This window comes from Patiria miniata, unplaced genomic scaffold (genome assembly GCF_015706575.1).
Source record: "Patiria miniata isolate m_02_andy unplaced genomic scaffold, ASM1570657v1 HiC_scaffold_17, whole genome shotgun sequence".
Lineage (NCBI taxonomy): Eukaryota > Metazoa > Echinodermata > Asteroidea > Valvatida > Asterinidae > Patiria > Patiria miniata.
The window spans coordinates 6,162,061-6,180,835 of NW_024037055.1; the positions used below are offsets into that span (position 1 = coordinate 6,162,061).

Sequence of the window (18,775 nt, forward strand, 5' to 3'; positions counted from 1 at the left end):
AGAAATCTGGAAGTCGAAGGGGAAGGGATTTGCTTATGAAACCGGTTTATGTACGGGTTTATGTACGGGTTGAATGGTAATTCAGTTCCTTCTCTTTTCTCGGGCCTAAAAATGTATGAATATTATGAGCCTACTATCCAACGATATTTAACCGATATTTAACAATGGTTGCGGACTGCTGTGATGTGGGATATGGCGTTTTGAACACCCGCGAAGTGTGCTTTGCGGCCCGAGGGTGTTTTGTTATACCTCTGTCTTGGATTCTTTGGATTTTGACGTAAAAATCATGAAAACAAACAACAATCATGATGGTCGAATGTTAAACTCACATGCATATCGCGTGCTCAAAACAGCTGATCGTCTGCTAGTTCGCTGCTTCCACTCATGAGTGAAATCATGGTGGAAATGGCGTGGGTACCAACGATACAAGCATTTCACACCGTACGTATACCGTACTTACAAAGTCATAGCACACTCCCGCCGCGGATATCCCACAGCCTATAGTGTGCAATGACTTTTTATAAATTTAACACGTGATCGTTCTAGGCCAATGAAAATACAGTATTTAAGACAGAGGTATAACAACTGTAAATATTAAAGTTACCTCTGGATGATCTGAATGGGAACCTCAGAAACATTATTACATGTATGTTATTCAAATTTGTATATTTTCAAAGCAAAGTCTGGACATCAGTGTTGCCCTCATATTTGGTTAAACCATGCTTTGCCTAGACAAAGTAGTAAACTTCTATTGTGTATATAAAGCGAGCTTTTAATCAGTTGCAAGACAATTAACTTCCTCAATTTGAATGGATGATGTTTCTCACTAAACGTAACTATGATGTCGTTATTTCCGGATTTACATTGATTTTTTGTTTAAGTGTCATTCAATAAATATTGTGTTATGATATACTGCCCGATGTGTTTAGTTGTCCGAGTTATATTCTGGTCTATAATTCATTGTCAGTGTTTTCCAAGGCCGCAAGGCCACAAGATCCTACCCATTCCTTATAAGTTTTCAAATTTTGCCAATCGATCGATATTGCGCACTCATTCCTCCTTGCTAATTTGATCGGTCTGTACGTGAGTTATGTACCGCCCAACTGCGAACATGTCACAATAAATTATACATTTATTAGTGTGATTACGAAATTACAATGGTAATCATTAATTTTGAAGAGTTTCGACTGTCAGCCTTGCCCTTCGTGACTGCAGATTATAGGTCTCAGCAAAGGCTGCTCGCCCTTTGTCTCGATTTTACCGATTCTAAAACAGGGTTTAAAAGGTTATCATTTGGAACTTGGTAACAATAGCTTATATCTACGCACTAGGGCAATGTGTAATAAACGCACAACAGGCACGGAGCGTGCACGACCTGATAGCATATAAATTTAGATGCACCGTTAGTCAGTGCCGGGGAGACAAAAATATACTGGCCACCGACATCAGGTGATGTTGCTATATGCGGATTCATTGTGAATTGAATTGCCGAGTGGGCAAAGCTAATTCTTTCCGCCTTCTGGAAGATTGAAATATCTGTAGCCAGAGGAAGAGTACATCCTGCTAAGAGAATTTAGGTATGTGTTTTGTTTAAAGTTGGTATATGCGGGTGCTTTTTCAAAATTTCTTTTTCTTTCTTTTCCGAACGAAATTGAAAGGAATAACATTAAAGTTATGTAACAAATAAATTTGCTTGCTTGTTTTTGCAGGCCTTTATACAATTTTTTTAAAAATTGGTTTTTAAATGGCGCGCTCCAGTTCAGAAATTGCGCACACTATTCTGAACGAATAGGAGCGTCCCGCTCTTAATTCAAAGGTTAATATTAATTAATTGATTACTTGTCATGGGCAGATTTTTTTTCGTGCTATGTCTCATTGGAAAGCTCATAACTAATGTAATGCTCGAAAATAACCAATTCAATTTGGAAATCTATTTTTCAATGTGCCACACCCAAAAAGCACACATACACCAACTTTAATTTTGTGCTAAATGGAAATTCTTCAATGCAATTTGTTTAATGCGTTCAGACACCGATTTAGTCCAAAAGAACGCATCACCTATATACGAAAGGCTAAAATTAAAAGAGAATTTTTAGGGCACTTTAAAATTTCTGGGTGGGAAAAATTAACCAAATACGATTAATTAACAATGTTTAGAATTCGTACGTTATAGAAGTAAATCAGTTATTCAAAATTTTGATGTGGACGAATTATTTTCTTTCGTTTTAGGCAAAATGCACTCCCGTAATCCCAGCTATTTTAGACTTCCCAGCTTTCCTTGGATGGTGATTGTCGTCTGCTGCCTCTGCATTATCGGTCCTGTAAGTTGGGGCGGGGCTGGGGGGGGAAGCTAACTGAGAAATTCAGGGAGCTAGGGGCGGGCAACCTTTCCACCTCCTTTGTGATGAGAAAGTGGTAGTCTTTCAATTATTAGCAAATCCTTTCATCAATTCATGTAAGAGGGCGCTATTTTGCTTTTGTCGCACAATGTACTCCTTTTCAAAAGTGCATATGAACAGTACAAAAAAGGTCCTTCAAAATTACCCACAAAAAAAGTTTTGAAGAAATATTGGCCACTACTATTGTCCAAAGAAGCTGTTATGATAAACAAGTAAAAAGTCGACGTTACTCCAAGAAAATGAAGAAAAGTTGGATATATATTATTTTGTACAAGGCTATGGAGACACCACTGTTCTGCCGCTTTGGCTCATGAATGTGGAAATTTTCATGAGCATAAAAACTAAAATGTTTGAAAAGGAGGTGGAAAGTCATAGTTACATGGCAAGAAAGCTGTTTTAAATGTATTCAAGTCATAAAAATCCTATTGCATTTTCCTTTAAGCCGCAATACGTGCGCTGCGCCACGAAAATCTCACCAATTTTTATCATCGAAAACAGACAACTATTTGCTATCAAAAACTCCAAATAATATCGAAGTAAAATACTCACAATTAAGGTGTTCAAGAGACATACAAAACTCAATGCTATTATTTCATTTTCTCATGCAAACAGGGCCTTTTCTTCGTCCCACACATGGTTCCCCTGAAATATCTTGGGCCTGTCGGGCCGCTCTACAGGTTTTTCATACGAGTTGGCATCTGGCACGAAGTGTAAGTATGTAGTTCTCCCTATAACTAATTGTAATTCAAGAGTTAATTTCTCAACTGAAATACCAATTTTTTAATTTTTTTTTTAGAACATACATGTGCAGATTTTCTAAAGACAGCTGTCCAGTTATGACTATTAAGAAAACCTTCACATTTTATTTAAGAGGATGATCTAGAGGGACGGAGACCACGTGACTCTTGTTAAGATGTGTGACTAGGCCCTATATTTTGTTTTACAATTTTGGCATGTACAGGATTGTTACAGCGTTATCCTTGCACTTCTTTGAGGCAATTTACAGCTGGCACCTGTGCAGGTAGGTTTATTAGTTTGTACAACTAATGTTCTTTATCAATAAAGAGTTTACATCGGATAACTTGACAAAATAATGTGGACACCGTGCTGTGCAAAAGCCTGTATGGTCTATCATCGAGAAACCAACTTGTGCATTATTCTCACAGTGCAAAAATGTAGATATGGATACTCGAAAAAAGAAACTTAATATAAATCGGGAAAAAAATTAATTTCTTATTTCAGGAGAAAGGGAATCGAAGGGTCAGCAAGGGTCAAGTGGTTAGTCTCCACCGCACTCTTCGGCGGGACCTCTCTGTATGAACTCAACAGGTATAAGCCGGTCCTCCATGGAGCTAACTGACTGATATAGAGTCTATTATGTGGAAAACAGACGAGTAGGCATTGCGGATGTACGGGGGGTGACATGTATAAAATATATATATATATGTGTTCATTGAAAGTAGATGGCACATTAGTTTTTAGCAATTGCTCATACACCAGCAATTACTTTTTAAAGTAAATAATACACCCATCACAAATAAACACTTTAATATACACTCAAGAAAATCCCCCCTTATCTAACTCAAAAACTACTGGGCACATCTTGCTCAAATTACGACTGATCAGTACAGAAATTCCTTAGCAATCCAGCCATACTCTTTGTTTGGCCCAAAACAGTGATAATGTGTACAAGTTATGCAATTTATGACAAATGGTACTGAAAAAAAGTTGCACTTTTGAATACGTGCAAGGTGAGTGTGAGCCACAACTAGTATACAAAAGGGGAACGGTTTCGGTATCATTTGTCATGAATTGCATAAATTCGTACACATTATCACTGTTTTGGGCCAAATGAAGAGTATGGCTGGATTGCTAAAGAATTTCTGTACTGATTAGTCGTTATTTGAGCGAGAGGTGCTCAGTAGTTTTTGACAGAAAAAGTATTGGGGGGGACTTTCTTTTTTGGTTGAGTGTACGGTATGTCATTTATAATAGTAGACTACATGTAACTAATTTATATAGTATTAATCGTGTAGGATGACACAATACTTATTTTGAGTCTGGGTAGGCAGCTTCATTTCTTGACCCGAGACTGGGGTGGGGTGGGTTGAGGTGCGGGGTGTCAATCCCTAAAGTGACTTTATATAGTCACTAATGCATTAGTAATAATTATAATATAAAAAATAACATTAAAACATATTTTTCGTGGGAATTTTGTAATTTTTAAATGTGTGCATGCCACCCCCCCCCCAAAAAAAAGGGGCGGCGGAGGCTCGTAAAATAGCAATTTAAAAAGTAGGCCAATACACAATTGTTAATTTCATCGCAACTAAATGGATGCAGCTGATATGACTGTTTTTTTAGTGTTACCTGTAGTTGTTTGTTTGTTTGTTTGTTTGTTTGTTGCTGATGATGTTGTTGATATTGTTAATACCCCTTCACCAACCATTCCTGTCCCGCCCATTTAAAACCAGCCAACTGCATGTCTGGTAACTAGACGTAACACATGCTTACCGGATGGATTGCACAGAGAGCACCCATTGGAAACACATTACAACGCGAAAGGTTAAATCCGGTTTAAGAGCTGAGGTAAGTTTATGATTATTTATGATCTGTTTTAAGACACGATAATGCTCTACAAATTAGCACACTTTAGATTTAGGATTTCAATTACTTAGTCTCACCATGGAGCTACGTATAAAGCTTCATGGTCCCACTAATGTTGGGGAAAACCCCCGCCTAAGCCTACGTTAATCATGACAATGTAGGTTACGTAATGACATGTAGGCCTACGAGTACACACTGTGTATGTACCCGTTCTGACCATGATATGGGGCGGGTGGGCATGGTGGGGGCGGGTGGGGGCCGGGGGATTTTGTGTTGGTGTAAAAAATACATGTAATCCAACAGGGCCAAGTATAGTAAAAACAAAAAAAAACATGTTAAGCTTCCTGCGTTTTTGAAAAGAAGGAACAGGAGGCCCTTTTTCTTCCTCCAAAATGGCTGCCCGACCGGGCTATTTTTCAAGATGGCCAGCTTTTTTTTTTAAATGGCCGTCACTTGGACTCAGGCAATGACATACCATTACCAGCTTTATATGGCCTAGATGCAACAGACAAAGACGCCAAAATGATGTCACCGTTTAAAATTTATCATTTTGTCAGTTAAAAAAAAGAAAAAAGAGGCGGCCTCCAAAAAGGAAGCAGGCGGGGACGCTAAACATTTTTTTAAAAATTTGGCCTTATATAAAATTTACAGACCCTTTGCAAAACAGCAGTCTTTGAGGTAGGCCTAGACTCTAGCACAAGTCTGTTTTAACTTACGCTTTCCAAATCACCTGTTATTTTACTATGTCATGTCCAAATGTTAAAAAAGGAAAAGAGTAAGGCACCTAACCAGTCTAAGTTTTCCAGTCTTCATTGTGTTTTCTCTAAATATAGGCCTACTCTTGTACTCTATTTCCCATTTTCCACAGGTCTACCCGTATTAAGACACTCACCACACACTCATTCTACGATGACGCTCAAACAGGAGGCCTACTTTTCCCTACCAGCCCTACCATGGATGATTGTCATAGCAACCGGAATGTACATTTTGTTTGTGAGTTCATAACCTCATAATTATTCAGTCATGTCTGGGGGAGAGGCATATTATTTTACCTCAAAAATGTTTGTACTGCAACTGCATTTTCAGAGCATGCTTCTTTTGGGGGTGTGTCCAAGTATTTTTGGTGTCACTATACTGTCAGTATTAATAATGCTTTTGATTTTTACATTTGTTCTAAAAATGGAAAAAGAAAAACAAAGTTGGGGCCACTTTTCGTAACAAAAATCTTTTGCACCCCGGGCCCCAAAATCGTGAAACCCACCCCCCACTGCATTCAACCCCAGTGACCAAGTTTTTAAGACCTCCCCGGATCTATACTTTCTCAGAAGTATTACTATGAGGGATAGGGGGAGGTTCGTGGGGCGTGCGGCCTAGTGGTTAGAGGGTCAGGGGTTCGAATCCAGCTGCTGGTCATAAGTTGTGTCCTTGGGCAAGCCACATCACCCCATTTGCCTCTCTCCACCCAGGAGTATAAATGGGTACTGCCATGAGCAGGAGAGTAACCTGCGATGGACTAGCATCCCATCCAGGGGGAATAGATATATTCTCAGTTGTTCATGCTACTGAAACTGGAGATAAACGCCGGCCTGATAGGCCACATTGGCTCGTGACAGACTTGACTTTACTAGGGGGGGGGGGGGGGGGGGTTCCAACCACCTTTAAAACTAAACATTACTTCATTGCCTTCTCCCTCTTTGATATTTCTAGGCCTCTGAGCTACAGTGTTTTTTTAAGAAATGCAGTTTCATTACCAGATTCTACATCACAGATTTTATCCATTTCTTTTCTTGATCATTTTTCCTCGTCAGGGTTCGGCATTTTGGCCCTCCATTGTTCCGTATGCTTACTTGGGACCAGTTGGGTCCCTCGCTAAATATCTGAAGGACGAGTATCCAGCGTTTCTTGTTTTTCTGTGAGTATTGCATAATCCTCGACTCTGTTCATTACTAGTCCGTATATTTGGGACTCTCAATACTGTATATGAGAGCTAGAGTCCCAAAAGTTGAGTTAAAAATATGCAACACAAGAAAATAGACTGGCACATGAAACAACCAGTCTAACAACACCAATCAATCAAAAGGAACATCTGGTTCCTAGTCCCTATTTCTACACATTCTCTATAGTCATGCCACCAGACTACCGAAGGGTCAATCTTTTCAAAAAGTTGGATATGTACGAGTCTACTCTTAGGCTTCAAATTGAAATCACTTGGCTTCACTCTAAGGTGCAAAATGTTGAAGAAATGTCTCCTTTAAAAATTGAATTGAGACCTCAAACTTGGCTGGTGAAATACTGAGGACCTTGTCTTTGCCTCATGAAAATGTTTGGAGAATTTTGTCAGCTAAAGATTGAGTAAAGTTGGTCTGATCTTGTTTTCTGCACCCAAGGTCCCAGTCTGGTTAATTGTTACATTGATATAGACTATAAACAGATAAAAGGGTGAAGTGTCCTGAAATTAATAAGTACCCAGACAACTCTTAATCTGTGAACTGCAGCTTTAAATTCTCAATGTTTTCTGCAAAATATTAACGGAATTTTTGTCTTTATTTTCATTCAGTGCGGTATCGACTGTGATTGTCCATTTCGGCGAAGCACTGTACTGCATGAAGATGTGTGGGTAAGTACTGTAGGCATTTAAAGGGAATATACATCATTTGCTTTTGCTGTAATTTTCAGAAATGGATGGAATTGGGGGGTTGGAAATATATAGCAAATATAGTTACACTGACTTTTTTGAGGTTTTGGGTTCGAAAATGCTATAAAAACCAAGAAAAACAATCATTGTCCTGTAGTCTGGTTCCCTGACTCCATATAAGAAGAACAAGAGCACTTTACATACATTGGGGAATTGTAAGGTCAGAGAACCAGTCTAGCTGGCTTGTACCCGTTCATAGGTGTGTAATCGATTGCAAACAAGTGCGATGGTCAATTGGGGCCAGTATTTGACAAAAAGCCAGTTTTTTCCAATGCTGGTCGGCCGACCAGCGTTGGAAAATGATACAAAAATACCACTTTTCTTGAAAATGACAGTATACCAGGTGCCATGATTTTACAGGATGCTTTACACTGTCATTCACTAACAGTCCAGCAAGGTATTTCAAAATGATTTGGTAGTTTTATTTTTTGATGTTTGCAAATGATATAAATTTCCCTTTAAATTTTTTTTAAATCAATGAAGTTTACGACATAGTTTCTTGGTAGTTGAGATGAGAAACACTGTTTTAGGCCAGTGAGCATGGTGAAGTTTTCACGTTAATAAAAATTATTACATGTACATTTGTATTGGTGTCATTACCAGAAATATTAGTTTTTCAACTGATTTAACATTGCAACATTGCATCCCCCTTCAAAAATCTTTAATTTTTCTTGTTCTTCACAGGCGAAAGAACATCAGTGATTCTTACAGGGTCTTGTGGTTTCTCTCGACTATGGCATTCGGAGGGGCTTCTCTTAAGAAACTTAGCAAGTACAAACAAGGTGCTAGTGCTACAAAGTTACAGGATTAGATTTGTGAGCACATGAAACAGTTTAGGTTTAATGTTTGGAAACACAGGGGAATACAGTCAAACACCTTTATAAACAAGGTCCTTGGGACTTTACCAATTACCTTGTTATAACAGGTACCTTGTATTAAAAGTAATGGAAAACAAAGAAAACCAAAGACTTGGGACCTAAAATTTTGCTTGTTATAAGCAGGATGTTGTATTAACAGTGCTCTTCTTTTTAGTTTTGGACAGTAAATGGTTTTTTTTATAAGTTGGAACAAAGTCATTTATTTAGTCAAGTTGTGTTTAATTTTACATTCAGGGTTACTTTTTGCTTCAGTTTCAAGGGTATATTTTCGTTTTGTTTCGGTTTCAAGGGTATATTTTCCTTTTGTCTTTGGTTTAAAGAGTATGTTCTTATCTTCATAATGTAAACAATTATCAAAATTATTTTAAGCTGCAGTTTCAAAAAGTCTAATGTACAATTGCCTTATGTATGCCCTAATATTTGCAATGTTTCTGAATTTATGAGTTGTTTAATTGGCAAATGAAATCTTTAACCGAAATATATTATTCCGATCTTTCATGTAAAATTTTTAAAACAAATGGTATATGCAAATTTTGATATTGGTTGTACACGTAATTCCGTGAAATAAGTACTGTTTGCGATTAAAATAAGCCTTCAAGGGTTCAATTAATGTCTTGTATAAATTTATTTCGGAAAACTTTAAGGAATCCTTTTGATCAACAACTCTTGTACACAAAACAATCTCAGACACAGAATTAAGGATAGTTTAATATGGATGGGTTGAATTTCAGAAGTTAAAACAAAAACGTTTGGCATACTCGAGGATTTGCTGGTACCACCTCACTATTTACATGAAAATACCGGCATTTATACCACAATTTATTCATAATTCAAAAGAAGATAGCTGGAATTTTACTTCTTAATGGTTCATTTTCTGATAATCGCTGGAATTTTACTTCTTAATGGTTCATTTTCTGATAATTGCAAGTGTGCATCAAAAGGATAGCCTTTTCATCTATGAAAACAAAAATGATTGAATGCAATAATAATTTAATCTAAATACTGTTCTTTTTTTAAGCGCTTTCTTACAAATACAGTCGACTCCTGTTATAACGAGCTCGGTCATAACAATAACCCGGATGTAACGAGCACATTCTCCCAGTCCCGATCAATTTGTGTACATTACTATGGGGAAATATTTGGTTATTACGTGCACGGACATAACGAGACTTCGGCTATTACGACGATTTTGGCTGACCCAATGCGAGGAAAAGCATTGTTCTCAACCCATTTACAACGACATCTTTTCAAAACTACGGGCACTGCAGCTTGTCAACGACAGACCTTTTGTCCCGAAACGGGTATCATGCTCCCGTCTTCCAATTCAAGCAACACACTTAAGCTTCACCCGTCAATGTACCTTTGTAAAGACTTCAACCCAACGTTATTTCATCTCGCCGATCTTTTCAAATAAATTCAATGGGACTGTGATAATCGGCGCAGTGGACGGCTGGTCTAGTTGCTAATCTCCCGCTGCGGTTTCCCTTTAGCGTGACCAGGTTTGAAGTTTGCTTACGACTGCGGTACCACGTTTCTAGATTATTACAAACTAACAATAGGGGGCGCTCGGGAGTTAAGTGTTAACATTGTAAGGAATAGCCTTTAGTACTACCGCCCGAACATCGGGTGCTTAATTGCTCCCTTTTGTTGGCTTGTGGCTATAAAACAAAATACGTACATGTACATGTATGCTATTAACTACAAGATCATTACTGTACAGTGTATTCACAATCAAGCTGAGCTTTATACAAATTAATGTGCATGCAAGGGCAGATAGCTTGGCATGATTTGGGTGGCTTACGATATATCCCTCATCTCCACCTTTTAATTATTTACATATAACTAGAGAAAAAAAATTCTGGAGTTCTGTACTTTAAAAATGCCAGATGTGCTACTGGTAAGACTGGTTTCTGCCCACAATGATATTAAGATGTCTGAAAATAACTGCCTTGACACAGCTTAAGCCATGAAGATAAAATATAAACCTTGTAGTTATCCTAGAGTATCTAAGCAAAAAAAATACCGAATGCCTACTCAAAAGGGCTTTCTTCAAGTGATGAGTGCATGGCCGTCAAAATGCTTTATCCTCTTTAAATTTCCTGGGAACATCTCAAGACACTTGGCAAGTTTGCTATATCTTCTTTATTCCAGGGAACATCTCAAGACACTGCCAAGTTTGTAAAGTCAAATGAAAGTTTAAAAGATTTAACACCATAATGTGGCATCCCTTTCCTATACTTGATATCTTGATATTTTTGTCGGAACAGCTTTGTTCGTCAATGTCGTCTCTCTGTCCTCCTGAAGAAAGCAAGGTCTCCTCTTTGAGACTTTTGACAGCTGATTCACTCTTGCCCCACTTCTGATTTTAGGAGGCGAGGGTTTGAAGCTTCCCATTCTCTTTGTTTCTCCTCCCTAATGAAGAAGGCAAATTCACATCCCCACAAAAGTCAAGGTCCAAGTCTTTCAAGTTCATCCTGCCTTCAATTTGCCTCACTCTTCTAGATGACCGAGGCAAGGGCTTGCATCTCCAAGAGTCACTTCCTTCCCTTGACTTTCTCGAACCTTCTCTTACAAGTCTAAAAGATGCTCTTGCTTTTTCACTCTTGCCTCGCTCTTTTTGTTAACGGAGGCAGCGGCTGGCATCTCCAAGACTTACTTCCTCTCTTTGACCTTCTTGTGAACCATCTCACGGAAGTCGCGGAGTATCTTGTCCTCCCTCTTGCCTCTCTCCTCCTTGTTGAAGGAGGCGAGGGCACGCTTCTCATCGGCACTGTAGATCTGGTTCTCCTTACGCATACGTACGGCTTCCATCCGCCGGTGTCTGGGGGTTGAAAAATAATTGTTTGACAAAAAAGTCATTTTCGGGAAAACTACAGGAACTTTCTTTTGAGAATGGGAGGGATCATCAATATTGGTGTCTACCTGATCTGAGACTTGTAAATATAGTCAGAATCTTTAGGTCTGGGACCCAGACTCGAGCAGATGATAATTACCTGCTGCCACTCATGACGTAGCCAACGTCCTCAAACTTGGAGATTTCGCCGCTGGTCAGTCCGATCTCACCACGACGTGGGATGCGTTTACCCGCCTCCACGAAGGCTGCCATGGCAGCACCCTCACCTGGCAACAGAGCCCGCCCAAAACTGACGGGAAAAAAAGAAAGAAAGATGAAAACAAGGTAAGACTTGCCAAGATCAGCTGGACCCCAAGGTCTCTGTTTAAGGACACCAGGGGCTGTGGCTCAAGGGGGGGGGGGGGGGGGGGGGGGGGAGAGTGCGTCCCGATTACCTCTTTGATCACATTTTTAAGGTGCAAGAACAAAAGGTATTTGAACAAAAATCAGAGTCGTCTGCATACAGATACTTCATTATTAACCCTAACCATCCAACTCCATCAAAATCCATCGCCCCATTTTGGTGAATTTTGGGGGACTTGGTCCAGAAGGCCTGGTGTGACTAAATATTGATGGAGTATGATGGACTTGGGCCTAATGGCCTGAAGCAGTGCTAGGGGTATCCGATTGATGTTGCCTAGGTTCCCGTACTGCTATTGTGATAAAAGCCATGTGCAGCAAGTGCACGAATGTCAACCAGTGCGTCAGTGGTGGGTTCCATTATGTCATGCACAGTTTTGTATTGGACGCACAGTGATTAATGGATTTGGATGGACTTGGTCCAGTTCCCAGTAAATGACGCTAGGGGAGTTAGGGTTAATGCAGTGTGACAACACAAATGTTCGAGATGGCTTACTCTGTCAGTACACCGCTGCCTGAAGTTGCTCCTGCAGGTAGTGGGCCCACGACACTACTGTCATTTCTAGCACCTGGTTTTACAAATGAAAAAAAAAATGAAGAGAAAAGTTGTTCCAGTTAGTGGTGGGTGAAATCGATATTTCAAAATCCGGTTAGGCCAAAAAAAAAAATATTCGGTCTTCGGTCAGACCAAAGTTCCGGAACTGACGCGGTGATGCGGCTTTTTTTTTTTTTTTGCTTTTTTTTTTTTTTCTTCAACCTTGGATTGTACAGACAAGGTGGGGTACTATTTTGCTTTTTTGGTGTCCTCATGTACATTGGTGTCCTCCATAATTTGCCTTGGTGCTTTCGATCATTTGCCTTGGTGCAATTTCCCATTCCTTGGTGCTCTTTGGTAAAACAAATTGAGGAAATGCGGAAATAGAGGGCGCTGTTGGAGCTACCGCGGAACATTTTGGAAAAAAAAAAGATCGACGCACATGATTAAAATCGACGCGCGCGCTGACCAGAGACCGACTGATTATTTTTTTTGGCCTTATCCTAATTTTTTTCAAAATGAATAACGGTTATCTGATTTCACAGGAAGTTCCCATCCAGCTCACAGTCATGCCAGCAAAAGGTGACGGGTGAGGCGCCGCATGAAATGCCCTCCCAACGACTGGGTATAGTTTGCAGGATTCAATGACCACTGGGCCTTTACAAAAACACTCCAGAGCTGGATCGGAACTCTCTGATAAGTCCAATGGGCAGGGTATTCATATGCCAAAAAGAACCACTAGCTAGTGAATGCAGCTACAATCAGAGACCATGGAGCAACTTGGGCGATGGTCCAGTTTTCTTTTGTCACAAAAATGGAAGGCTTAATATTTTTTAAAGGTTTTTTTTCGAATATCTGGTTTCCAATATTTAAATCGAATAGTAGAATTTAAACCGAATTTAAAAAAAAAGTTGGGATTTAAATCCCACCACTAGTTCCAGTGTGAAAACATATAAACAAAAACTGTACTTTCAGATAATGTCCATAATGTGCATGCGTCACTTGCAAAGAACTTAGCAAGGGGTTGTCTGGTTATTTTTCAGACATCCTATTTGAAACCAAACATTCAGCAACTTAGGAGCCCTGTTTTCCAATTGACGGCAACTTTTTGACATCCATTTTGGGTCTGCATGTTGCAAATATGATGAACACACGACTAGCATTTTCCAAAATCTAGGGTTTATTTCTGCAGTTGTTTATTCTTTAGATGTGTGTTAACCCTAACCCTCCAGGGTATTTTGGCGAGAAACCCTGCCAAACGCAGCAACGTGCAACACTTTTTTACGTGACAAGCCTGCCCAGTGCAGCAAGATGCATCAGGCCAAAAGTCTCAAGGCCAACCTGCCTCAGAGTCTGTGGTCTCTGAATGCAGCAGGATACAACTGAGGCATTGTTCAATGGGACTAGCTCTCATTGTCTCAGAAGCAGCCGTTTACACACTGGTGTCGGTAGCTGAATGCATCAAAGTGCACCAGACTTTTCCACTTAATGTACAGTGTTGCGTCTGGCAGGGTTAGCAAATGGTTAGGGATAAACGGTTTATTAAAACAAAATAAATTAACCGAACTCTCAAACAGCTAAAAATGATTTCATAAACGTTACTGAAACCCAACATCTGTTTATACCTGCAGTTTTCTCCACCCACTGTTCTTGTTCCTCTTCACTGTCTGAGTCACTGTCGCTTGATTCCTCGCTTGAACTTGTTTTTCTTTTGCGCTTGCCTCGTTTCTTACTGTTGGGAGAGCAAATAGGATGAACATTAGCTTTGACAAAAATCCTTCGAGACTAAAAAATATAGGACAAACCAGTGTCTATAAAAACACAATAGTGAGTACGTGAGTTTGTTTCTGCATTCAATAGAGGACGTTGAACAACAGAGGACAATAGGGTTCCCAATTCCCGAAGGTCCCCAATTTGGCGATGTGTACAAAACATATGGGAGGTCTTCATATAAAGTTAGGGTACAAACAAAAGAGGGACAATAGGGGGTCCCTGATTGCAGGCCTACACCGCGTTATGGGGAAGTTTTGTATTGTTAGGCAAATTAGGAACCGAGTTATGGGGACTTTCTGCTGTCCCCACAGCATTTTTGGTCCCCACAAATCCCTCGTACAGACGAGTGTATGTCCCCACAACTACGGAACAAGACTGTATGTACTTGACAAAAAAAAAAAACATGAAAAAAAAATTATAGGTGCATTTGCACTTACCTTTTCTTTTGTCTTTTTTTCTCTTTTCTTCGTTTGGATTTCTTTGATTTCTTCTTTCTTCTCCTTCTTTCCTCTACAAACGACGAAAACAAAAACTGAATCAATTTCATTTCACCCACTGCGACTGAGTGTCTACACATTTTTTTTCATCAGACAAATTTAAGTCATACTACGTGTAGAATGCTAAAAAAGCGTTTACTTTGGACGACTATATTCAAACTTTTCAACGAGTGGGAAGCTGGAATGCACAGTGTAGGGTTTTAGTACAAAGTATTAAACATTTTTCTTATTTCTAGAACCTTAGTTTACATTTGGTGATATTTCCTGGTTTAACACACCTTCACTGTCTGTGCTGCTGCTAGCATCAGAGTCATCCTTGTCTTTCTCTGTATTGCTGAACTGATCCGAGCTGATGAGATCAAAAAAGAAGAATACATTTTATTAGTTTATTTTTCAAAAGAGGCTTAAAGACTAATTCATAAATACCTCAGACAGTTTACCCATCCCCACTGGTCGAGAGCCCGTCACGTAGCCAGTCTTAAACGGATGATAAAGACACCGCTGGCTGGTTTTAAACACTTTCCAGTGTCACATGAAATTTGGACTCCTATTAAATCCAGGGCCTTTAACTGCTTTATTGGTTGAACGTTCACAATCCTCACGCAGGCCTGCACAATACTAGTCAGTGTTTCATAGTCCTAAATTCACAACGCACTGCCACAGCTGCATTCTGCACGACATCGCCTAGTACGAGCGACGAGCGTGCCAATCTCCATAAAAGGAGTTGTTTACGTCTAACTCCCGAGCTAGACACTCCATTACATAGCTAGAGGGTTTTTCAAAAACATGAAGTGAAACTGTTGAACAAAATCGTTGGAAATTTTTGGCCTTGTTTCGACTGTTGAACCAAAAAACTCTGATTTTTTTTACCGAAAAGGTACTTATGAATGGGAATATTATGTGCTCGGTTGCTATAAAACGCTCGGTTTAAGACTGGTTGAAGTCTGGAATGCTGATAATTACACTCGCCTAACTACAACCTCGGGTAATTAGCAGCATCCAGGCTCCAACTGGTCTTAAACAGAGTGTTTAAAACCGGCCAAGCAAACATTTACTCCTTATCAAAACTATTATTATATATTTTGCACAAGAATACAGTGTATACAATTAACCTACAAAAGAAAGGCTCGATGAAGTTGAAAAAAAAAACCCCAGCCAAATGAAGTAAGAGAGAAAAGACAAACAGAATGGCAGTAAGTTGTGCATATTCTTAAGCAGTAATATGAGGCTGTGTCTTAACTACTTGGCTAATGGCTTAGGTAGGCAATAGCACAGATAGGAAGTGGCTCACTGGCTGCAGCCGCTTCCATAGGTGCATGTGTATTTGCAAGCCGCAACCAGGTAATTTAGACACTGCCTGACCTGGCTTCATCACTTACTCATGCTCTGCTCTTTCCGGTGAGGCAGCCCACACATCTGGCAGTCCTTGCTCCATTATCTTCTCCCTCTCCGTCCTCCTACTGGAATAAGAATGGCACATTTTGGGAACATTAATCTAGCTAGTAGTAGGACTAGTCGCTAGGATAGGCACTTTCTTGAATCCTCCAAAACCCTAATTCTTTTGGACCAAAATCAAACATTCTTTGCACTTGTACTTCAGAGGGCATCAAGCCAACCAACCCTCCTGCTGTCTGAACAGTCACAGACGGTCAAAGAAATCAATCATCTTCCCTGCCATGCCTTTTAGACAGGCTAGTCACCAACAGTCAGATCATATGTCAACCAAGCACTGTGACTGGTCAAATTCAGTCAACAGACAAAAGCAGGCAAGTGGCATGCACAACTGGCTTTAACAATCACCTGCAATCAAAACATAGCTGTACCAAGTTACATAAACAGTCCCAGCCAGTCAATCCTGCTTTATGTAGGCAAGGAGCTCTTAAAGGGAAAATACAACATTTGCAAACATCAAAAAATAAAACTACCAAATCATTTTGAAATACCTTGCTGGACTGTTAGTGAATGACAGTGTAAAGCATCCTGTAAAATCATGGCACCTGGTATACTGTCATTTTCAAGAAAAGCGGTATTTTTGTATCAATTTCCAACGCTGATCGGCCGATCAGCGTTGGAAAAAAAATGGCTTTTTTTCAAATACTGGCCCCAATTGACCATCGCACTTGTTTGCAATCGATTACACACCTATGAACGGGTACAAGCCAGCTAGACTGGTTCCCTGACCTTACAATTCCCCAATGTATGTAAACTGCTCTGTTTCTTCTTAAATGGAGTCAGGGAACCAGACTACAGGAAAATGATTGTTTTTCTTGGTTTTTATAGCATTTTTGAACCCAAAACCTCAAAAAAGTCAGTGTAACTATATTTGCTATATATTTCCAACCCCCCAATTCCATCCATTTCTGAAAATTACAGCAAAAGCAAATGATGTATATTCCCTTTAATTGTTAAAAAAACAGTCTCTTGATTGATTTTGACTGAAAGGGCAGCTTTGCACAGAATGCATGTTTGCATGCATAGGAGGGTTAAGCAACAATTACTGGGGTCTATCTTTCCAACTCTACCCAAATCGAAGAATCTGGGAGGGTTATGGTCCATGAAAGTGCATGAATCTCAATGTACCTTTCAAAGAATCGTTCCTGTTGGTCTTGCGCCTCTTGTCTCCAATCGCCCGACGATCTTCGGTGCCGCTCCCCGTGGCCATTCAGCCGGATGTCGTCCCTGTACTTGTTGTTCCAATCTCTGTCGTCGACAGGGCCTCGCCTGTCGCGGTGCTCCGGTGAGCGGCTGCGAGATCGTGATTTCCTCGGGCGCGAGTGCTCCTTGAGGTCACGGTCTCTTGAGCGTTCTCTGTGGCGGTCGCGATGGTGATGTGTGGGGCTGCGATCCCTGTAGTTGTCACTGTATCCCATGATTGCGAATGCTGTCCAAAATTACTGTGACTGAGTTCAAAATGTGTGCAAAGTTGTACTTGCGTGACACATGGCGTACATCAGTTGAAAATTCACAGCAATGAAACACACTGAATTATTTCCTGTAAACAGGTTAAGAAAAAAACACAAAGGAAGTATAAAATATTGAAAGCAAATTTCATCCCTTTTTTGGCAAATTCTATAAATTTGGATGTACATGGCAGACACTATACTGAGCTGCTGAGAAAGTGAATGTGATACAACACTAATATTTGACGTCTATTGAGAAGGGAACAATTAGATTACAGACCAAACTAAGGTACACCACCACCCAGTACCCATGTATGATGTGGCCGGACGTACAGTGTAATCTTGTGTATCCACAAGATGGGAATCAGACAATTTCGGACTTTGTTTTCCTTAAACAATCCTCCAAAGCTACGAATCAGAAAAAAAAATGTAGCTCTGCAGATAAATGTAGGGGTATAATACTAAGTGCGACAGGGGTATCGAACCCGGGATCTCTCACACTGCTGCTCAAACAATGGTGGTAATTTAATGCCAATAATGAAGGCCTACTTGTCGACGCGTCAAAGAGGGCGATGTTGTAAGATCCCCCCGGCTTAAGTTAATAATAATATATCGTTTACTAGTAGTATACTACATGTAAAACTCAACCTTAAAACGAAGAATGCCGCATGCAACGGGCAATATCAACTGGCAATTATTAACCTGGCCTAATTTATTTTATGAGCTGATAAGTACACAAAACACTTTACAAATGCTACAACTACTACAAGCAGACAAGGTAAAAAAGTAAATACAAAAAAATGAGAGGGCCTGACGTTTGATGTAGAAAACAAACTTAGATGAACAGCGCCCTCATTGGCACGTTTCATTTAGGCCTCGTCTTGATTATTTTTTTGATTATAGTCTAGTTTATATCCAATAAAAATAAGGTAAATCCCGCCTTTAACTTTAGTTATACTTGAGACAACACAATCGAGAATATCTGGACCCCGAAAACGTCGTCTTACCGCAACACAGGCCTGGTTAGATGATGAAAATTAAACGCACAAACAACGTAAGCACCTTTTGCCCACAACTAACTAATTTAGACTGGCTCTGTTGCACAAACGTGATCAAATGGTATATTATAAGCCAGGGTACTAGACTTTGTGCACGAAAAAATTGTGCCATTGATTTTCCAGCGTGTACAAATAATTTTGTGTCTTGCATTAAAAGCTGTTGGATTTATAACAGCCAAT

At 39.8% G+C, this 18,775-nt stretch overlaps 3 protein-coding genes across 4 annotated transcripts; 2 read left to right on the forward strand and 1 right to left on the reverse strand.

Annotated features, from left to right (window-relative positions):
* The first annotated feature begins 2,240 nt into the window (after positions 1 to 2,240).
* LOC119723298 (uncharacterized membrane protein C688.16-like) lies at positions 2,241 to 3,976 on the forward strand. Its single transcript, XM_038193847.1, has 4 exons — positions 2,241 to 2,321; positions 3,012 to 3,109; positions 3,361 to 3,420; positions 3,642 to 3,976. Exons 1-4 carry the CDS (start codon positions 2,283 to 2,285, stop codon positions 3,757 to 3,759), a joined length of 315 nt encoding a protein of 104 aa, XP_038049775.1. The 5' UTR covers positions 2,241 to 2,282; the 3' UTR covers positions 3,760 to 3,976.
* A 908-nt stretch (positions 3,977 to 4,884) lies between these two features.
* LOC119723650 (transmembrane protein 254-like) lies at positions 4,885 to 8,605 on the forward strand. Its single transcript, XM_038194425.1, has 5 exons — positions 4,885 to 4,988; positions 5,875 to 5,999; positions 6,815 to 6,918; positions 7,564 to 7,623; positions 8,386 to 8,605. The coding sequence occupies exons 2-5, from the start codon at positions 5,916 to 5,918 to the stop codon at positions 8,510 to 8,512; spliced, it is 375 nt and encodes a 124-aa protein (XP_038050353.1). The 5' UTR covers positions 4,885 to 4,988; positions 5,875 to 5,915; the 3' UTR covers positions 8,513 to 8,605.
* A 580-nt stretch (positions 8,606 to 9,185) lies between these two features.
* Positions 9,186 to 18,652, reverse strand: LOC119723649 (NF-kappa-B-activating protein-like). Of its 2 annotated transcripts, none has more exons than XM_038194423.1 (9): positions 18,545 to 18,652; positions 17,218 to 17,629; positions 16,017 to 16,097; positions 14,916 to 14,986; positions 14,578 to 14,650; positions 13,993 to 14,099; positions 12,329 to 12,401; positions 11,573 to 11,722; positions 9,186 to 11,400 (listed from the first exon to the last, which is right to left on the reverse strand). In XM_038194423.1, exons 2-9 carry the CDS (start codon positions 17,505 to 17,507, stop codon positions 11,232 to 11,234), a joined length of 1,014 nt encoding a protein of 337 aa, XP_038050351.1. In that variant the 5' UTR covers positions 17,508 to 17,629; positions 18,545 to 18,652; the 3' UTR covers positions 9,186 to 11,231. The 2 variants fall into 2 exon arrangements, with proteins under 2 accessions (XP_038050351.1, XP_038050352.1); XM_038194424.1 differs by having other exon boundaries at positions 17,218 to 17,518; positions 18,545 to 18,643.
* Positions 18,653 to 18,775: the final 123 nt, after the last annotated feature.